Source organism: Microtus ochrogaster, linkage group LG4 (assembly GCF_000317375.1).
Source record: "Microtus ochrogaster isolate Prairie Vole_2 linkage group LG4, MicOch1.0, whole genome shotgun sequence".
NCBI lineage: Eukaryota > Metazoa > Chordata > Mammalia > Rodentia > Cricetidae > Microtus > Microtus ochrogaster.
This window is the reverse complement of record NC_022030.1, coordinates 24,832,921-24,855,367: the sequence shown is the minus strand read 5'-3', so window position 1 is coordinate 24,855,367 and position 22,447 is coordinate 24,832,921. Positions and strand designations below refer to the sequence as shown.

The 22,447-nt window shown below is 42.2% G+C and overlaps 1 protein-coding gene across 1 annotated transcript in view; it reads left to right on the top strand.

Moving 5' to 3' along the window:
- The window catches only part of Man2a1 (mannosidase alpha class 2A member 1), a 170,514-nt gene extending 148,920 nt beyond the window's left edge, over window positions 1–21,594 (top strand). The window contains exons 18-22 of the mRNA XM_005361333.2: window positions 2,656–2,797; window positions 3,829–3,962; window positions 8,280–8,483; window positions 18,672–18,782; window positions 20,345–21,594. Of these exons, the coding sequence (XP_005361390.1) occupies window positions 2,656–2,797; window positions 3,829–3,962; window positions 8,280–8,483; window positions 18,672–18,782; window positions 20,345–20,497 (744 nt within the window). The 3' untranslated portion in view covers window positions 20,498–21,594. The remainder of the gene's footprint in view (window positions 1–2,655; window positions 2,798–3,828; window positions 3,963–8,279; window positions 8,484–18,671; window positions 18,783–20,344) is intronic.
- Window positions 21,595–22,447: the final 853 nt, after the last annotated feature.

Here is a 22,447-nt window from a genome sequence, read left to right as displayed (position 1 = left end):
AAATTGAAAGCTAAGGGTGAGAGAGAGAGAGAGCTTACTAGAAGAAAACCTGGTTCAGTTCCCAGCACCCATGTCAGGTACTCACAACCACTTGTAATTCCAGTCTCAGAGGATTTGGCCTGCCTGCACATGACACACACACACACACACACACACACACACACACACACACACCATCTCTTTCTCTCTCTCACACCTACACATACTTTTTAAAAACTAAATCTTTAAAAATGGGTATTTGATGACTATAAACACTTTGCTAAGACTATATATATATGAATCTATTGGAAAGGAAATTAGTGTTTGAAAGATATCCTTTTTCTTCATAAAGACCTTATATAAATATGTCATTTATTCCCCGTGATATAAGATGACATCTTGTAATATTTAGTGGGAATGCACATTTATGCATGCAGGTATATAGAGAAGTATATGCCACTTTAGAAATGTGGGCTGCTATATATTTAATCAAAGCCATCATTCAGCAACTATAAATATAGTAAGAAAATTAATCCTTGCATTTCATTTGTATATTGTTGATTCTTTTAAAAGTACTTGAGAGAGCTCTTTGGATTGCTACTTTAATTTTTATTATTTTGAATGTGTGACAGTGTGTCTTTGAATAATACCACTAAAAACAGGACCATATTTTTTAAACATTAGCATTTCAAAAATTCCTGGCTATGAATAGAAATAATTTCACAACATATGTTTTTTACTTGGTCTGATTTTCAACTGGCTATAAGTGGAAAGGGCTGGATAAATTTCCTCTTCTATGATTTCCTGCAAAAAAAAAAAATGTTAAATTTAAACCTTCTCCAGAGAACAGAAATTGCAGCGTGCATTCTGATTAGCATGCTAATTCTCCCCAGCCTTAGGTTTTCAAAGGAAGCGCTAACTTTTTGGTGATTTATTTTTCTTATGTACAAAAGAAAGTATTTTCCTAAGATCCCACAGAAATAATTGTTTATGTGTATTGGTGTACACATGCGCAAGAAACCCTAGTAAAGATAGATGGCTAAAAATGTGCACTTTCTTTCCAATGATCAAGCAAGATACTATTTCAAGTCCACAGCGTAAATATCTCGACCCATGGAAATGAAAGTTCTTGGGCAGGACCAGAGAGACCCTGGGCAGTGGGTGAGGAAACAAGAACACATCCAAGGCGTCTTGACAGTCCAGGCAGTGTGCGAGAGTGGTCTTAAGAGAAATAGAGAAGTCTTTGACAGTAGCCATCTTCCTTCCCCAACTTCCTCTCTTGCTGCCCCTCCTGCCCCACCTGCTGTCCCTCCTGCTACTACTGCTGCCCCTCCTGCCCCTCTGTCCCTCTCTTGCTGCCCTCCTCTCTCCTCCCCTCTATCTCTGTCCTGTCTTAATTGCTGTATTTCATCCCTACGGTTGCCACGCATTTGTCTTACCACAAACTGGACATCTTAAAAGATCAGAGCTTCATTCTCTTGTTTGGAAACCAAATGTCTGAAGTCAGACTGTGTGCAAAGACGTAAGGGAAACACCCTCCCTTGCTGCTTTCCTAGCTTCTCGTTTACATATAGGTGATGCCTGGTACTTTTGGTTTTGTGGAAGTGCCACCCGAGCCTCTTCTTCTGCTGTCATGTTCTTCTAACATTGTCCGTGTGTGTGTGTGTGTGTGTGTGTGTGTGTATTTCTGTGTCCACATTTCCTTCTTATAAGGATGCCATGTTTTGGCCATGTTGATTTTTGAAAAGACACTCATCTCAAAATAAGATCAGTTTCACAAATTATAGTTAAATATGAATTTGAAGAGACTCGGCATAACCAGTAGGTGATGGGGGCTTGTTGGGGATGCTGAGGGTCAAATCTGGGACATTCTTAGTCAAGACCGCCCTTCCATTGCTGGGTACTCAGCTCATGTGAACCACTGTATTAACATTCTGCCTTTATTATTTTTGAGTTTCATTTTAAACTTTCACAATTTTAAACAAGGAAATGGCATTTTTTAAGTAGTATGAGTAAAATCCAGTGATAACAGGATCCTGAGGATATCAGATGCTTTCAGGTACTGGCAGCCCCTCAGAAGGTAAAATTCTATTTCCTGCATTCAGACACGAGGCTGCAGTGTGCTGGAATTTATAACGATCTCGATATAAAATAAACAGAAGTAAACACTGGGTTTTTTAACTGTGATATGTACGTTATTATAATGTAATATGTTGGAGGATTTGGTGGCAAGCTCTGTGGTATTTATTAAAACTGATTCAAGAATAATAGATAGTTCTTGAATGGGAATAGAGAGTTATTGTGCTTAGCATTCATTACAAAAGCAGCATGTTAGATCTAGATGAGAAATGAATACTTAATACCTTCATAATTTGTTTTATGCAAATATGGGAAACTGCATGACTTCTGCAGGGCATTTTTTATTGTGACTTTAAATAATGCCTGTTTTAAAATCCAGACAAGTTCTACCTTCCACATTTAAAAATTATCCGCTAGGAGCCTTGTGGTTTCTGTGCAAGTGATTTTAAGGAGTGTTTTAATTTTTAAATATTTCATTGCTTGGACAAGAACAGAAGTTATGCCTTTTTCTCTTGGGGAAAGAGATAACTAATCTAATTTATGAAAGTATATTCGTTAATAATACATTTATGAAATGAGAATTGCTTGGTTTCATAGATTCAGCCTAGAAGGACAATGAGCAAATTGCCTCTTCAAGCCAACGTTTACCCAATGAGCACGATGGCGTACATCCAGGATGCCGAGCACCGGCTCACGCTGCTCTCCGCTCAGTCCTTAGGCACTGCCAGCATGGCTTCTGGTATGTTTCATAGTCTGCTCTGAAAGCTCTTAGTTCGGAATCTATGATATTTCTGGGGTCACATATACCAGTTATCCTCCATGTTCGCTGCTTTCCTTTAAGAATTAGATAAGTAGCTAAGCCAGGGCTTTCTGAGGACTGTATCAGGTGACTGCCCTCAATCCTCAGATAAACAGGAGACTAAGACCACACAGTTGTGTTTAAAGATAAAGTGTATTTGTTAGTTTTTCATTATGACAGAATACCCAAAACGACTGTAGGCAGGAAAACTACACTTTGGCTCATGATCTCAGGCTTCCAACCATAATCAGTTGGCTCCCAACTTTAGCTGTGGTGAGTTGACAACATGGTAGTTATGAAGACAAATGAATGAAAGAGACAGAAAGAGGAAGGGGAAGAGAGCAGTCCTGAGGTCGGGGTTACCTCTCAGACTTTTGACCAATGACCCCCCCTTCACCTCGGTCCTGCTTTATAACAGCTTGTTCACCTGTGCACATACATAGCAGTGAGCTGCCCTTACTGAAGTTAGTTGTGATCTCGTCACTGCCGAGTGGCCCTGATAACTAGGGACCAGGCCTCCCACACAATTTCATGTACAAGTTGTAGCTGTAATTTTTACTAGTCTGTCATCTTTAGAAATCTGCGTTGAAACCTCAAACTCTGGAAGTTGAGACAGTTTGCCTAAGCTTGCAAAAGTGATGCTGTAGTTCAGGCATACCATGTTGTTTCCCTGGATTGTGGTGCCATCACCTGTCCCCTCAAAAGACTCTCCTGTTGAAGGCCTGTTCCCACAGCCACAGTGCTATTGGAAAGTGGTGGCTAAGCAGTAACGGAGAAAAGCAGAACTGAGAATGTGTTTTGTGTATTTTTAGTAGCCACTTGGACCTCTGATCAAAAGACAGCCTTTCGTCCTGTAGAGTGTCTGGGTCCCCTCTTTCACACCAGGGGAACTGGGTTTCTATCTTAGTTGTCCTCTGTGAATATCTGCATACAATCATCCTGGTCATATTTCTTTGTCTCTTTGTTTCTAGGTCAAATTGAAGTCTTCATGGATCGAAGACTCATGCAAGATGATAACCGTGGCCTTGGGCAAGGCGTCCATGATAATAAGATTACAGCTAATTTGTTTCGAATCCTGCTGGAGAAGAGAAATGGTGTGAACACGGTAGGAAACACTAACTAGCCTTTCTTGTGTTGCTTCTTTCTCCCCAAAGTTCAAAGTCATAAAGTTTAATCCAATTTCTAATATTGAGATGCCTTTATAATAGATTTAGCTTATATTTAGTTAGAATATTTTTCAGTTAGAAATACTGAATAAGAGCTACATTTGGGCCATATTAATATTTCCTTTTCTTTACTATATGACCAAAAATAATTCCAAGGAAGCAATTTGGGTGAGGTTATTTTCAAAGAAAAGACTAATCTGTTGACCTAAGAATTACAAAAAAGATGGTTTAGCTATACAGTGTATTCTAAACCTTAGTGACCATACCATAGTCTAATGCTGATGGTTTGAAAACAGACTGACTTTATGGCTTCCATATCAGTATTACTCTACATAAAACCCAGTACTTTGTCAATCAGTGGGACAGAAGCTGAACTACAAGTGAGCAACCCGGGTCTTCTCCTTGATATCAGTATTGATGCCAAAAATGTGCCCCTGGCTTGTGAACCCCTCCTGTTGAGTCTTTTGTTACCTAAGCCTCTTGCATGCTTCTCACCTCTCTTGCTTTATTTTTGGTTGTGAGCCTAGCCTTTAACGGCTGAGTCATCTCTCCGGCCCACCTCTTTTGCTTTAGACTCGCCAGTTTCCATTCAGTGCCAAGTTCTTCCCAAGCCCTCTTGCTCTATGGCATCTCCACACATTTCTTTCCTCCTTCCTGTGAAGGGAATCCTTAGTGGTACTTCAGACCAGAGCTGGCTTCTTCCTTGCCCACATCATCTCCTCTTATGCCCCCTCTAAGCTGTGGTGTAGGAGGTTCTTCTCTTCATGTGTTGCTTTCATTGGCTAATGAATAAAGAAACTGCCTCGGCCTAGTTGATAGGGCGGAACTTAGGTAGTTGGAGAAAACAGAACTGAATGCTGGGAGGAAGAAGGGCAGAATCAGAGAAGCCATGGATCCTCCACCAGAGATGGACGCTAATTAGAATCTCCAGGAAACCACTGCCACATGGTGATACACAGATTAATAGAGATGGGTTAAACTAATATGTAAGAGTTAGCCAATAAGAAATTAGAGCTAATGGGCCAAGCACTGTTTTAATTAATACAGTTTTCTGTGTGGTTATTTCAGGTGTAAGCTAGCCGGGCAGCCGGGACAAACAAGTAGCCCTCTCTCTACAAGAGAGCTGTCCATCTCCTAGTCATGTTTGCGGATGATTAGTTAACCATTGTCTTTTTTCCTGCTTTGGATCATAAATTCCATGAGCGTAGGAACTGTGTCCTCTGTCTCTAGGATCATTTCTGTTTAGAGGAAGGACCAGTGTGCCATATGTATAGGTGAATGAAGCTGCAAGGCCGGGTGTGCTGTACTGAATTCCTGTGTGGCATCCCATAGCTGTCTTCCTCCTGGACTCCTGGAATGTGTCCGCCTCATCTCCGGGCATCGCAGGGCTTCTTTGCCTTCTTTGCCCGTGTTGTCAGCTTGTGTCTACAAATAGACAAATAGATGATGGGATGAAAACAGACGATTTAAAACAAACAATTTTATAATATTTAGAATTAGTTAGGAAAAATATTAATATTTCATTTTAGATGTCAAAATTTGTGTCAGCTCTTGAGCCTTCTGGTCTTAATCACTGACAAGATAGCCTAGTTTTAAGAGCTAAAACTGCGTCGGTTTCTTCTCTCCATATTGACACTAATGTACAAAACAACTGTGTTTACAACAGCAATAAAACATTTCATTTTAGACCTATAAAGCCTTCACTTGGAAGTTAAACAATTTGTTGATTCCATTCAAACTCCCTGGATAGCAATTGATTTAAATTTAATCCAATATTTCTATAATCCTATGTTAGTTAAATTTCTTTTTTTATTTAACTATAGATTCTAGGGCTTGAATCCATAGCTGCTTATAAATAAAAAATGAACTAGAGAAGAAACTATACATTTTAATTTGTAGTGAAATTGATCTAAAGGACACTTGCACCCCCCGGCTTAACTTCTGTGCAGTGGTTTTAGCTACAACTATTCTCATGCTCAGAGCAGTGATGGTGAAGGAGTAGTGGCTGGTGGAGGTCCGCAGGCTCCTAGAAGCCCTGGCTGGGCTGAGAGCAGTGGGTCCTGCTTTTAGGTTGATCCAAGACCAGCATGACCAAGAAGGTTTCAACTCCATGTGGTTGAATCAGCAAAAGCTGGAAACTCTTTAATGTTAAACTGTACAAAGAAGGCTAGACTCCTGCAATCCAAATCCTTCTGAAAAACAAGAAACCAAATAGTGCTTTTAGTAGCAGTGTTGGTAACTGCAGGACTGGCAGACTCACCTGTAGCTCAATCAAACCGGTGACACTTGTGTAGCAAATATGTTTTAGAAACTTGGGCTTCTCCCAAGACTTGGAATTTAGATTTCCTTTATCGGGGGTTAGGAAGTGTGGTGGTTCATATGTAAGCATCCTGTTGAGCCCTTGTTACTTTTACTGGCCAACACTGTTATTTGTCCATTGTGATTTTATGAAGAAAACTAACTACACCCTTCCTTTTACTCACTTGTCTTGCTGAGAACAATAGAACGGCCAGTTCTTTAATTTCTCACTAGTTGCATTTCAAACAGTTTCCTTTTATGAGATTTTGTCCAACATCTTCAACTCTGAGCCTTGTAGATTTCATGGGAGAGCCTGTGGTGCAGCTCCTAGCTCAGACCCACAGAGCACCCTGTGGCTCAACCCTTGGATTTTACCTGCAGCTTTATCTTTCACCTTTTCAGCTGTCTATTGCCGAGGTCTCATATGTGGAGCTCTTGATTCTGTAGATGTGGGCCAGGACCCATGAGTGGGTTTTGTAAACCTTCCCCACCCCCCAGCCCCAAGAAGGGAAGCACCAGGGTCGGGGAACTGATCTGGCTTGGAGGATTGGTATACACGCTTAGCATTTTCAAGGTGGTTCATGAGTGATGTACCTTATCTGTCATGGAGTGTCAGCATCTAAGACTCCCCCAGTGCAGCACACAGTCAGGGGGTGTTGCTTCCTGCCCGAAAGTGGACTGAATGCCTCTTGGAGCTGACAAGGCTCTGCTTTCCTTTCTGTTGGAATCTTTCATCTTCCATTATTCAGAAATGATTTTGTCAGCAGTGCTGACCTAGATTATGAAGCCGTTTGATCCGGGAGTCCATTTAAGTGCCTTGTTGAGACTGTTCCCTTCCTAGGCATGCTATTCTACAAGCTGCATTAAATGGCTGTATTTTTGGAGAATGGTATTTTGTGTGCTTTATTTAATCTTTATTTTAAAAAAGAATGGGGAATTGATACACTTTAATACAATTCTTTCAGAACTATTTTTTGCCAACATTTTAATATTGCAGTGTTCCTCTGATGCCATTAAGCATTTTCCTCTCCACCGTCTGAATTGTAATGACATCTCCTGTTACCTGAGCTTCTGGTATAATGGGAGTCACCTTTTGCTAACACCTTCTGTCCAGTGCTGTTCTGACACTGTGAAATCTAAGCTTCAGATCTTTATTAATCTAGTCTTTTCACACGGATAGGTAGCCCAAGCCTTTGAGTCCTGCATCACACAAAAAGATGCAAAACGATGATGTTGGTGGTCACTTGACAAATTCAAAGGTCACAGATGATCTAAGTATGTCACCTCACCAGTGTTTTTTATGTCCTAAAAACGTCAGTTTCTTTTGGGAATTTTATGTTATTCATATATTTTTTTAAGGTAGGGTCTCCTGTAGACTGACTTCTAACTGCTATTTTCTATTTCCCAGTGCTGGGATTATAGGCATGTGCCAACACAACCAGCTGGTTTGTTTTGGTTTGGTTTTAGTTGTGTCAGTTGGTAACATTTAGGTCTCAAAGTGTTTTTTAACTATTTATGAAATTTAGTTTTAGATCCATATATGCCTTGTTATATGTGTAAAATGAACTCTTGGGAATGCGATGGGTAAAACCTGGAGAGAAAGGGTGGTGACATTCAGCGTTTAAGTGAGATATGGAGGACATTATGTTTCTTGTACTTTGAAGGTTTTGTGATAGGTTGGGAGTTTTCATAAAATGCTCTTCATTATCAAACACGTGGAAACTGCAGTATCTTCAGTGTTAACCGGACAGAGGGATGGTTAAAGCATGAGTTAGTGAACACTATTAGATCCCCTTCTGTGAGCTTGATACTCTACTTAGATTTTCTGTGACTGTCCACCTTGAAATACTCCTCAGGGTATTCCTGTGTTTTTGTATTTCAGCTTTGTCAGGCGATGAATTAATTTGGTGAGTGCGGCAAATACAAAACTTGTAAGCGCTTTCGGTTTTCCTTGATAGGAAGAAGAGAAGAAGAGTCCAGTCAGTTATCCCTCACTCCTCAGCCACTTGACTTCGTCCTTCCTCAATCATCCCTTCCTCCCCATGGTACTGAGTGCCAAGCTCTCCTCGCCCGCTGTCGAGCTGCTGAGTGAGTTGCATCTGCTCCAGTCATCTCTACCGTGTGACATCCATCTGGTTAACCTGCGCACAATACAGTCAAAGGTAAACTCCAACATGTGTGTGCACACAGTAGCTTCTTTCTCTCTCTACTTGGTTCAGAGGGTAGGGAAGGGGAAGGAAGTGCAGGAAGCTTTGGATCAATTGCTCAGCGCCTGTTCTGCAGAGGACTTGAGTTCAGTTTCCAGCACCCAAGTGGAGTAGCTTACAACTGCCTGTAACTCAGCTCCAGCAGGCCAGTTTGTTCTGCTGGGCTTTGGGCACACACACACACACACACACACACACACACACACACACGAGAGAGAGAGGGGGGGGGAGGGAGGGGAGGGCAGGGGAGAGGGAGGAGGGGGTCTTAAATTGCACGTAGTGAGCTTCCCTGAGCCTCTTGGGATAATTACAAGGATTTCTCCTTTCACTTACTATGCTGTTCATTTGACAGTTGCTCTGGTATCGAGAACATTCCAGTGTTGATTTATTTACCTCCCAGGACAGTCCTGTGTGGTGAGCAGGCTCGAGTTTGTGCCTTTTCCATACGTAGAGGCTAATGCTGGCCTCAGCTCTCATCATTAGGGCCCAGGCCAGATGCATCGGTTCTTGTCACTGTTTCATTTACTCCTGTTTGTTAGCCAGTGTTTCTCAAAGTTTGTGAAATACTAAATGTAGTGCTTAATCATTTCTACAATGGAGGCTTTGTTTTTCACAGCTTTTGTTTGAAAACCTTGCAACTTGTGTTGAGAACCAGCTTCTAGGATGTTTGAAAAAGAGCGTGGGGAGGATTTATTAGGCATCCGATTCACCTGCTGGCGTGTTTAGGTTTGTGTCCATATGGAAGGAGTACAGATTAGACATTTGCTGTCCTGCTTATGTAGGATGCAGCTGATTTGGCGCTGTGAGTGGGTACACAGCTGGATGTAATAAGTGACGGGGATTCTGTGGGAAATACCTCACAGGAAACAACTTCAGTGTCAAGAAAGGAAGGAGCTCAACCTAAGATGAGAGAAGGATTTAAGAATAAAGAAAGCAAACCGAGTAAAGCAAGTAAGGATGGATGTCTGCGTTGTGGATGTTGAGGGATTTACAGACGTCATGCCCAGGATGAGGAACCTGTGTCGGGCTCTGCAGGAAGCTGTGTGACTTGTAAGAATGAAGACATGTGCTGCTGGCGTAACTGTATGCTGTTTGTGTGGAAACTCTTGTTTTGTCCTGTGCGGTGGGCGTGCAGAATTTGTGTCATGCTTGCTAGGTGTTAGCTAGGCAACTGTGCTGATAGCTGTCAACAAAGCAGACTGACAGCCTCAGCCCCTCAGTCCCTTCTAGTGGGAGGAGAAGAGAACGACAGAAGACCAAGAGTCAACACCGGATGCTAAGTGGGGGAGGAAAGAAGCTAGAGCAGTTCAGAGACAGCGACGCTAGGGATGTGTAGAGACATCCCCATAGAGAAGATGAGAATTGGGATAGAAGCCTATAGGGGGTCAAGAAATAAAGGTCCAATCCGTATTTCTGGGGGAGTCTTATAAGGGACAGTGAGAGAATGATCTTGGCATAATTAAGAGCGAGTATGATAGCTGTGAGAGGCATCCGTGTTCTTCCGTCCAGTGCTATGTCTGCCTGTCTAGGACAGAGCCTGGGCACAGGGTGAGACCTTCTGTTGAATGAGTGAATTGTGAGGCTGTTTAACACAGCAGTTCTCAACCTGTGGGTCGCGAGACCTTCGGCAAACGTCTATCTCCAAAAATATTTAAATTATGCTTCATAACAGTAGAAAACTTACAGGTGTGAAATAGCAATGGAATGGTCTTGTTGCTGGGGTCAGCACAGCACGAGGCGCTGCAGTGAAGGCTCACAGCACTGGGAAGGCTGAGACCACTGCGCTAGCGTTCTGTGCGTTTCTCTCCCACCCATGAAGGCCAGCGCGGCCCATGGAAAGAGCAGCTGAGGTAACATGTCACCAGTTCACAGGCTGAAAGGAAAAGAATAGAAGGCATCGGAGACTCTAGGGCGCAGGCTCCCCTTGCTTGCGTGGGTGCCGAGCTTGTTAGCAACCTGACAGTCCCAAGGCCACTGTCCCTCAGCCTCGTTTATAAGTGACCTCTCTCCTGTAACTGTGTTAATAGTATGGTTTTCTCGGAGCAGCCCGATGTGCCCTGGTCACGTGGTGGAGGGTAGGGTCATAGCCTCTGTAGTCTAAGGCTGGCACTGCTTTTCAGTGGTGACTTCTTTAGAGTCTTTCTGTTGGCTGCCTTCCAGTTAGAGGAGTCTGATTACTTCCTCTTCCAGTTTGTGTTTCTGGTGCTGTCTGTGATCGAACACTCTGACCAGAGCAGTTTAGGGAAGGGAAAGATTGATTTCAGCTTTCACTTTGCGATGAATCCATCACTGAGAAGTCAGGGCGGGAACCTGGAGGCGGGAACTGTGGAAGAAGGCTGCTTGCTGGCTTACTACTAGTCTGATATTAAGCTAATTTTCCATAACCTTGGACTACCTGCCTGGGAAATGGTGGGTACTACCACAAACCAACCTGAGAAAAACAGTTACTCGCTCTGGGGTTTCCTCTCCGCTGATTCTAGGCTGTGGCTGTATGAAGTTGACAAGTAAGGCCAACCAAGCACTACCCACGTGAGAAATCCTACTTCCTCCCAGATTAGCTGATAGCCTTGAGCACCCAGCCTTTGTACAGACTCCACCCTGCTTACTGTAGCCACCACCTTCTTAAGGACCTTGCATTCTCTGCCTGCAGCACAAGAGACTGCTGACTTAACTTAGTTTATGAAATGCGGCCATTTCAGATATATCTGTCTCAGGGTCAATGTGAGGAAGAAAATGGTGTTTGGGAAGGCTCTGGAAGACAGAGGCTTAAAGAGGCAGTTAGTGCTGGTGACGCTCACAGCATGTGACTGTGAGGAGCAGGTGGAGATTTTGAGCAGAGGGAATAGGATTTGAAAAGGGAGGACTGAAATGCCAGCTATGGCATTGTACCAGGCCAGCGTGTAACCAGGACTTAGGACGTGTGGCTGTTTTTATATTTTCGGATCTGCTGGTGACAGTTCCTGTGTTCGCTTTGGACTCTGAGCATGCGTTTTAAATAGTCATGGAGCGCAGAGGAGGTTCATTGGTCCATTTAAGCCTAGAAAGAGTTATTTTTTTTGTCACTTAACCTTTGCAAAGAGAAAAGTTAGCATTCAGTGAAGCCAGTGCGAGGATTGTCTTAACAATGCTGCCTAAAAATGTATCCATTGCAACTCCACAAGAGGCCAAAGAAGTGACAGCGTAATGCCAGAGAAGGCCAGAAAGGATTGGGTGGGTGAGCCCAGAAGCTGGATTTCAGTATTCTGAATTGGGTTCCTGGCTTTGTGTGCTGGCAGCGTTCAGTATACAACATTGGATTCACTTCGAGATTGCAACCACCCCCCCCCCCAAGGTACTATTGATATAAATTCTTGGTTTCTAAGCAAGACCTGTGGTTTGCATTGGCAGAATGTCGTCGTCAATTAACATTTCCTAGTAGTTCCAAGGACTGCTTGGCCTGATAAAAGATACTGGGCTCTTCCTCTCGATATCTACAAGTAATAGCATCATGGGGACACCTTTTCTGCCCATTTTCCATCCTTGGCCACTCAGTTTTAAATTTCAGTCTGGCCATCCTAGCCAGTAAAAGAGTTATGGGTTCAGAGAGCAGTGAGAGCAGCCCGGGGTGTGCTGGGAATCCAGTGAGAGTGGCCGGGGGTGTGCTGGAAGTGTCCAGTGAGAGCAGCCCAGGGGTGTGCTGGAAGTGTGACCAAAGCGGGAAAGGCAAGTGGGGCAGGAAGGCGAGTCCGTGGTTCTGCGGCACCAGGCCTCAGGTTCTCTGAATCGGGCTCACGTGTGGGAAGCTTTAAAAATAAAAACCAAAAAAAAAAAAAAAAAAATAGAGAGTTTCATAAATGTGCCCATCTCAAAGATATGGTTCTGTAGGTTTCGGGAGTAGAGCCTAGAGATTTAATAATAACTTATTTAAAATAATGACTTAGAAAAGCCTTTCCTTTTAAGACTAGAAATTAGTGAGTTTCTGCCATTTGCAATTAGGGCTAGAGATCAAATCAACATAAAACCACCTGATAGGTCTGATTCTGAGTCCTGTTTGTGGCCACAGAAGGCATTTGTTATTTGATTTTTTTTTTTTTTTAGAGTTACTGTTTCTTTTTCCCAAAGTCCCAAACTTGCAAGAATTATCCTGTTATTAGTAGATGAGCTTCTGTTTTTATATAGGCATGTTTACACTTACACTCTCTGTATTTGGAAGGTGATTCTGTGCTGTGTTTGTAAGGAGATGGAGAGCCCTGCCACAGGGTGTACCGTAGGCTGGCTCATCCTAGCGGCTGCCTGCGAGTTTAACTGTTAGCCTCACTGCGTGCCTTGCCATCCTCACTTCTTTGAACTGTCTTCTCTTAATCATCTCTCATGCCTTTGCTATCAAACCCTTCAGGTGAAGCTTCCCTAAAGGTTTGAAGCCTGGGTAACACAGACACCACCAAAGTATGCTAAGCAGGGAAGCCAGGTTATTGGGAAAGGGCAACTCTGTAAGGGAAAGGGAATCTTGCGGAGGCGGTGCTGAAAGATGCCTGTGTTAGTTTCTTCTCATCACTGTCATAAGACACTGTGACCAAGACAGCTTATGAAAAGAAAGCCTTTAACCCGGAGCTTGCTTGCAGGTTCAGAAGCTCGGTCATGATCATCATGGCAAGAAGCATAGCAGACAGGAATGGCGCTGAGAGCTTACATGTTACGACAACCACAAGATGTCTAAACGGAGGCTAACTGGGAATGGTGTGGACATTTAAAATCTCAGAGCTCACCCCCAGGGAGACACCTCCCCCAACAAGGCCACGCCTCCTAATCCTTCTCAAACAGTTCCACCAAATGAGGAACAAGCATTTAAATGTAGGAGCCAGTGGGGTCCATTCTCATTCAGACCACTACAGCCCTCATGGGTAAACAGACCTTGAGTCAAGAGTTCTGAAGACTGGACCTGCAGATTAACCTGGGAACAGAGAGAGAGCCAGAAGGATAGTTAGCCCAGCATTCCTTTGAAATGGTGCCATTCAGCTTCTACGCTTTGAAAAATAATGTGAAGCCCAGATTTTGTCAACTTACTCCGTTGTTATTTATGTTTTGACATTTTCATTCAATTTGCACATATTACTCTATGTTCTCTGTGTGATTTTTTTTTATTTGTGGTTAACTACGTTCTCGCAAGAAGTTAACCAATCATTTCAAAACCAGTGCTACTTTTAATGTGAAACTTTATGTCTTCACTTGTTTATACTACCCCCCCTATAAATGGCACTTTGAGGTTTTTGTTTTTCCTTTTTTATAAGAATTGATTGGTGCTTTATTGATCTCCCTAGCCTCTGAAAAGGTGAGAATTGAGGGGGCGGAATGTCCTTTGTTGTACACGTCTAAGAACAACTGCTCACCTTCCCTTAATATCTGTTATCTTGTTGATCAAAACCAAGGACTGTTATTGGGTATTTTAATGAGTGTCCTGAAAAAAATGAATTTTTACCAGTTACTTTCTGCCTCGGGACTTGCAGTGAGGTATGGGATTTTTCTAAGGTTTCTCATAGCCAGAATTCAATGAAGATGAATGTGGTATGAGTTACTAAATATGTTTCTAAAAGTCTAAATTTTTGAACAGTCTGCGCACTTTACAAGAATTTCCCTACATGGTATTTAGGGTACTTAGCTGTGCCTTAGTATGTAAATGCCTTTGATGCCCTGTGAGGAGGCAGTGTGCCCCTTGCTGTTTTTGGAGACTCTGGTCAGTCAGGACTCATAATGTGCTTCCTCTTAGCATAGAAATAAGAAGAGAGAGACAGTGCCAAAAATGCTGTAGACCGCCCTTTCTTATCTTCTCTTATGGAGGTGTAGTAGCCATTGAATGGTAAGGTCCTAGGGGTGCTGAAACAGGGTCGTGAGTCATCCTTGCTCTAGACTGTGACAGAGGATGCTTTGTGGCGGACCTTTTCCTGCAGGTACGAACTTGCTGATATTATATCATTTCATTATGTTTGTCATGGTTATTGTGCATACAGTGAGCTCATCAGTGAAAAGCATTGTACGTGTTATCTGATATACTGCCTGTATTCAACATGATAGTAATCACTGTCATGGTCACAGCGGTTGGCCCTTGGTCATCAGAGGGGCTCTTCGGGAATCTAACCCAGCTCCCCACATTTACTGAAACTTAATGATTATTCCAAACCTCATGATTGGTTTGTAGACTCAGACCTTGCTTGGATCCAGCGTTCTCTAATCCCGGCCTTGTCTGAGGGGCTCATTCTTCAGATCAGTTCATCTTTCCCCATACTGCATCCAGTCACAGGAATAGCCTCACAGCCTAGCTCCCTGGATGTTGGTGTTTATCTCTGGAAGTGACTTTTGTAATGGATTTTTGACTGATTCACCCTCAGATATGACATGGCCTATTTCACAGAGACAGTTGCCAAACAGTACTTGGTACAGTTTTTATAGGGTTTACATTTTCCCCCACACCCCTCTTCTTCTCTGATATTAATAGCATGCTAGTGATTTTTTTTTTCATTTCAGCATCTCTAGAACACGTATTGTACCTGCTTGAATGTATAAAAGTTGTCTTGAGTGCATATTCAGGTTAAATTCAGTTTTTTTGAAGTCCCTTCTCCTCAGCACAGGGACAGGGTTGATTTGTCACAATGCTGGAAGTCCCTGATGTCTGCAGCTGAGGGTTTAGTTGGGGCAGTCAATTGCCAGTGTTTACACATGTCCCCTTTTGAGTGGCTGGTTCCAAGAGGGAGCTCAGATCTACCCAAACAAAACAAAATAAAATTAAAAGTTTACAAAAACACCATTGAGTTGGCCATACTCCTGGACATGGGCCTGCCCTGAGGCATGGTAATGTACCCAGTGAGACTCCATTGGAGAAAACCGATTTCTCCTTTGTAAGGGGTGTCAGCTGCAGACAGCTTCGGGGTTAGGGGTGGAGCTCATGTCAGGTTCCCACTCTCAGCACTGGAACCCCATCTGCCTTGAACCTGTGCAGGCCCTGTGCATGCTGCCATGGTCTCTGAAGTCAGAGGGGTGTCAGTCCTGTTGTGTCTGGAAGATGCTGTTTCCTTGGAGTCCTCCATCCCCTCTGGCTCTTACAGGCTTCCTTCCTCCCATCTGCAGAGATTTGATGGAGGCATCCCACTCAGGACTGAGGTTTCTAAGTCTGTCACTCTGAACATTGTCTAGTTGTGCATGTCTGAGTTTGTCCCATCTACTGAAGAGGAAGCTTCTCAATGATGCCTGAGTGAGACACTGATCTAGGAATATAGTAGGATTTCATTAGAAGTCATTTTAATGCTACACTCCTATAGCAGAACAATAGTTTTATGAATTTATGAATAGGAATTTAAATAAAGTTTGTTTCTTCGTGCTCCATGAGATATGTAAGTATTGTCTTCAGCAATAGGACTTTACCTTTAGTTTGTGGGGGACAATCAATAACCTTGTCAATAGCCCATGATGTTTGTTGTTTTCCATGGGGCCATTTTGACCAAAGAGTCAACTAGATGTAACCCATTCCTGGCACTGGAAGTTTCACTTGATGGTGAAAGATGTCTAGTAGGGGCATTCTCCTTGTTATTTGGTTATTCCATTTCGTGTGTGTGTGTGTGTGTGTGTGTGTGTGTGATCTTCTACAGTACTTGGTTAAGTGGCTTTTTATGAATGCTCCAGAGAGTTAAAAATGCCACATATTTTAAGTTAATCGTGACAAGTGCTTGTAGAAGAGTTTAATTAAGAAGGCATATAATCTGTAAATCAACGTATAGACTGTTTGGGGCTTTGATATATAGCCGTAGATATATAATTGGACAGTTCTCTTATTCTTTAACTACAAAGTTTTAATGTCAGTGGGGAAATTTATGAATATAAATTTAATTTGTATTGATTTGTAATGTTTATAAAGTAATCACCTATTTTAACCAGATGAATTTCTTTAAAAACCCAAATAGCTAACATGCCAAAGGCTTCCTATATCAAACATTGGAGCACATCTTTTCTAGGTCATTTCATTTTATTTCTGTTTTATAGAAAAGGGAAAACCTGGTTGTACTAAATGCCACGGCACAGAGTGGCTGACCAAGTCCTGACTAGGTTCTGAGCCACTGATCTTTGGGTTCCTCTGCTAGCACATCCTGTCCCTTTGAGGCTCTGCGAGACCACAATAGAATTCCTGCTGGAGTCATCCACAGGACCAATTCGTGCAGCAAATAGGCAAACATTGGTTCTATTTTATAGACGAGTTGATGCTTAAAATAAATTGCTGTTCCCAGGTGTCACAGTTAGTACAGGATCGTGTTCTCTTTGTTATTCTTATGATGCTCTGTGTATAATTAGTGAAGGGTTTTCTATGTGCTATTTTTATGCTCTGAAATATGTATCAGGACACGACATTTTGTTGAAGTTTTATTAGACATCTTCATCGTCTATAGATTTAAAGTTGTTGTGTATATTATGGTCCCCTGATGATTCAGAATTCTTTAAACCTTTTTCTCTCCCTTCAGACAAAATCTTACAATACCACTGAAAATAATGCCAGTGCAGAGTGTCATAGCATGCTATTCCAGGGCAGACCCCGAGGGAAGGGCAGTTTAAACTGCTCCGGCCCCTTAGCATCAAATTACTTGGAGTGCTTCTGGCGATTATTCAAAATAGATATTCCTGTATCGCCTGAAGCAAGCTTGGCCTCTCGTGATGATGACCATGAGCTTGACCATGTCATATCTCTGGCTAGAGAAGAGAGAAGTAAATTGTGTCTGTCTCAGAACTGACAACAACAGATAGCTCTCCTTTGACTAGCTTACATGACATAAAAGTTCTAAAGATTTTTAATTCATTTCACTTATCCTCACAAACCCCTGTACACAGTTTTTTTTTTCTCGTTTGCATGTGTTTGAATGTATATGTGAGCATGTGGGGGATGCAGTACACATGTGGACGTTAGAAGCAGCTTCCCAATATTGGTTCTTGCCTTTTCTGCCTTGTTTGAGGCAGGGTACCTTTGCTTGCTGGGTAAGCTAGGGTAACTGGCCTTTGAACACTGAGAGATGCCATCTCCATCTCTCATATTCAGGTAGGGACTGCCAACGGTGGAGATGCTCGCATTTTGCTTCTGCCTTTTATGTAGGTTCTGGGGATTTGAACTCAGATCATCCAGCTTGCTCACCGGATGCAACTGAGCATCCCACTGAGTCATCTCAGGCCCCATCCTTACACTTTAGAAAAAATATCTATTAAGATGATTCAACGTCAAATATCTCAAAATCTAGTCATACATAGTATCACTATTTAGGTGGATATAAAAGAATTTATTTCAGTTAACAAGCAAATACAAAAACGAATAATAAACATTTGTAAATATTTATTTATAAATAAGTAAATGAAATGTATGTTTCTCGTCATCATTGACTGGTCATGCTTGATGTTGTTCTCTTTGCTCCAGGATGATTCCTGTGGTGTGAACTTAAAATGATATATCAAGTTAATAATATATGTGGGCTGGCATGGCATAACTAATTCAACTTAAATGTCTCTTCTATAAAAATAATGAACCAACACATTAAAGATTGGAAATGTTAGTGCACCTCGCAGAAAGTAGTATTTAATAGAAAAGAGCCTTCCCACGTTCAGGCTGATATTACATCATCACTTGACCAAACTGAGACTAAGTTTATGTATGTTTTATTCAGTAGATGTGTATGTAAAAAAACTAAATTATTGAAGCCGGGCGATGGTGGCACACGCCTTTAATCCCAGCACTCGGGAGGCAGAGGCAGGTGGATCTCTGTGAGTTCGAGACCAGCCTGGTCTACAGAGCTAGTTCCAGGACAGGCTCCAAAGCCACAGAGAAACCCTGTCTCGAAAAAAAAAAAAAAAAAAAAAAAAAAACTAAATTATTTTATTTGAGGATACTTTTAGTAAATCAGTACTAACATGAGGGCAAAAAGAAATCTGTCCTTTTAGGGATCATGGGGGAAACGAAGGCAGGAAGCTACTTATCCAAGACCTTAGAGGTAAACTTTAGTGGGGATAGAAGTGGATGGGCCCAGCCAGTGTGGAACCTTAGAAGAGAGGAACGTATGTGCAGACATCCAACAGTGTCACGTGACATGCTGTAAAGACTCACGTTAACGCTTGTGTGACGGATATCGGTGTTCTCATTTTCAGACGGGCAAAGACTATTCAGATGAGGCAGCCTTGATCCTCCACAGAAAAGGGTTCGATTGCCAATTCTCCAGTAGAGGCACGGGGCTCTCCTGTTCTACTACTCAGGGAAAGGTAAGTTAAGAATGTCGCTTGCTAGTCAGACGGTGTGCTGTGAAATCCTCTCTGTGCAGACAGTGTGATAGGACCCTTCATTGCCCCCAAATCACTTGTTCCTTCTTGACTGCAAGCCGCCTGCAGTTTCTTCAGAAACACTCATTCCACCTAAAATTCTGTTCTTCTCATTGTCCAAATACATGGCTGGAATCTACATTTTGGAAGCTAGTGTTCGTATCGTCCCTTTGGTCTTCCGCTTTGAGACTACAAAGCACCTTACATCTCCTTTCCCCCATGGTCAACTTATCCCGGCTCCCCGCGCTCACGTACAGTGTAGTTTAGCCATGGCAGGTAGACTCCACCTTCCACAAAGGCAGGGACAGATTTTAACATAACCAATGATTGGCATAGTGATAAGGCTAAAACATAAACAGCAGGACCATGGTCAATGAATAATTGAGCACAACCCAGAGGCAGCTGTACTGCGCTCAAGTCAGTTGATTAATCTGGAGAAGTAGATGTTTGTCTGGGTCTCCTGATTGATCCAGATTTGTGTCTGAGTCATCACTGCAGATCAGATGGCTCGTGAGGCTGCGTCCCGCTGGCTGCTTGCCTGTTCTTGATTTTTCTCCTTAAGTTGGTCTTCTGGCGGTTCATCAGCTTCTCCTTGGAAGGATGAACATCCAGTCGCTTGCCTCTGAGTGAGCTGTGACTCACAGAGCAGCTGCCTGGGCCCTGCATATAGCCTGGCCTGCCCACCCAGCAGCCTGGCAGAGCCAGCTCTCTGTCAGAACTCCATGGGCACACCGCAGACAGACTCAAGCAGTTTTGCCCCAATGCCGAGAGTTAGCACTCATTCTAAGGTCTGAGAAGAATGTTTGCTTGGATGACTGTCTTTGTCCCACTGTGTGTGTGTGTGTGTGTGTGTGTGTGTGTGTGTGTGTGTGTGTGTGTGTGTGTTTTCAGTGTGTGTGTTCCAGTGTGTGTGTTCCAGTATGTTTCCACTCTATTAGGAATGATCTAAATATGTGTAATGAACCTTCTAGTGATAGGGTATTTAATCTTAAGAGGGATAATAGAGATATATTATTCCGAGACACTTTAGGATGACCTGGCAAGGTGAAGAATATGCATTTTCCCAATGTCCCTGTAGATTAAGGTCAGTAATATACTGAACCATTGCTATGTCTCATTTTTCAATTCTTTTGGAAACGGGGGGGGGGAGAATTGGTTTAGAATTACCATTATTAGGGATAAATATTGACCAAAAGAGTTTGATTTTTAAAGTCCTCAGAGACCATAGGGACTTGTTGGCTCTTAGATGTCCTCTCTTATATTGAAAATGTTCACATATAATACTAAAAGAAATGCAAGGGAACAGCCCATAGCCACATGTCTCTCCAGGGAATAGATAGTTCATGTGTTCAGGAATGTCCTTCCTCCTTCATTACATATTTCTTCCTGTGCTTTCCTTAAATTGATTTTATAGATGTGCTACTAGTCTTTGCTCAGTGCTGATCTGAATATCTAAATCTCAGGGTTGATCTGAATATGCAAATCTTGTCACTTGCTTTTTTTAGATGTCAGTCCCAAAACTTTTCAACAAGTTTGCTGTGGAAAGTCTCACCCTTTCGTCACTGTCCTTGATGCACTCGCCCCCAGATGCCCAGAATATAAGTGACATCACCCTGAGTCCCATGGAAATCAGCACATTCCGAATCCGCCTGAGGTGAAACTGACTGCCGGATTTGAGTGGAGAAACTCTGGCTTTGTAACTTTCCTTGGTTTCTACGTGCAATAACTAAGCACATTACTTTAGCTTCTGGCTACTGTGAGAACATGAATTCTGTGATTTATTTTTTTTTTAAAGAACCAGTCTAGTAAGAAAAGAAGAAAAAGCCATGATTTCAAAAAGGTTTCTTTTTCTAAGTTTGTCCACAAGCTGCCGCCGTCAGTGTGAACTGGTGTTACAAAAATGAAGACTTACAGGAAGACAACCCCTCAACAGACTGTATCTCAGGTTAAATGCTAGCTAAGTATGTTTGCGTTGAGGGTTGTATAGAGATTCTTAAAAATATCCACGTTTCAAATCATTAGTTTTATAAAAAAAAAAATAAAATACCCATTTGAAAATGGAAAGAAAAATAAACAAAAGTTGGTGGGTAATAGTTTAATGGCCAAAATAGTTGTAATCATTGATCATTGCTACAAATTTAAATTTTTTGTGTGCTTAAAAACATGTGGAAAAGTGCAATCCCTCAACCCTTCCGCTAAATGTAGTTCATTTTCATACTCTTTCCCAGTGAACCTCTTCACTGTCCTTTCCTACCCCTACAGTTAAAACAATAGCTGATTTTTTAGGCATTCACCAGTAGAAACAGAGGCATATTTTCATTACTTGACAATGTGGGATTGGTGCAATTTATTCCATTGTCACAGAAACAGAAGAAGCAATTCCATTTTAGGTACCACAAGGTGTCTTTTTACACAGCTCATTTGAATACAGGTGTTCCAAGGCGGGGTTTTCTATTTTTAAATTACCATATCAAAAATAAATGTGCCTTATTTTTTTATAAGTCTTGTTAAATCTTTTGGTGTCCATATTACTGTTTGGGAAGGGGAGGGGTGTTGGGAGGCCGGGGCAGGGGGGTAGGTACTTTCTATGACACATAAATTATATAATTTTTCGCTTGATAATGCTGGCCACGTTCTGATCTATTTCATTCAATTTGTGGTGGTGTTAATCAAAACATTTTGACTATTTGAATGTACTGAGATGTCAGAAAACAAAACAAGGAAGAAAAATATTGTTAATTAAAATATGCTGCTGCCAAGGAAACTGCAACTTGAAGCGAGGATTTCGTAACACACGAGATCCAAATCCTGTTTGCATTTCACAGTAGTTAACATCTTAAAGAGAGAACGCTTTAAAATAGACTGTTTTCAAGTCCACTGCGCGTAGCTCATCTTGATGTATCTTACTAAAGAGTACTTTCCAGACTTTTGTGTGTGGTGAACTCAGTGTGTCATTCTCACCCATGTGCCATCACAGGACGTCTAAGTTAATTTGAGGTCATTGTTTCTTTAATGTAACAATTATATCTAATGTCAGCAAAGAAAGAATTCTCTGGCTGTGTACACTTCTGAAAAGTTCTCTTCAGTGTCTTAACCTGGTTTAGTATTATCTGATGTAAACTTCCGTTTACCTCCTGTCATTCCAATCCCCTTACGGAGACAGTCATTTCTGCCTTGCCATTTATTCTGATAGTATCTCGATTTTGACGCGAAGACGCAGCTCCTACGTTCACCGTTCTGTTCTGCTCATAAACTCCTCTGCCTATAATCATTAAGGGAACAATGCCAGAGTTGACAACCATACTGTAAGGGTGTAATTCCATGCAATAAGCATGCACTGCGCATTCCCTTCCTCACTTGTTGGGGAATAAGCAACTAAAATACAAGAAAACGGCTTTCTTCTGTAGACCTCTACAGACACTGGCTAGGATAGCCGGGAGCAGATCCCAGGAATAGCACGAGCGTTCTTGGTGTGTCTTAAGGGTGTCCCTTCCTGTGGCTGTTCACTGTGTTCTGTGGTTAAGTGGTTAATCACCGTGGAAATCCTGATGAGACGAAATGAAAGCTGATGCAATAAAAATGGATCTGCCCTGTGTTGGTCGGGGTCT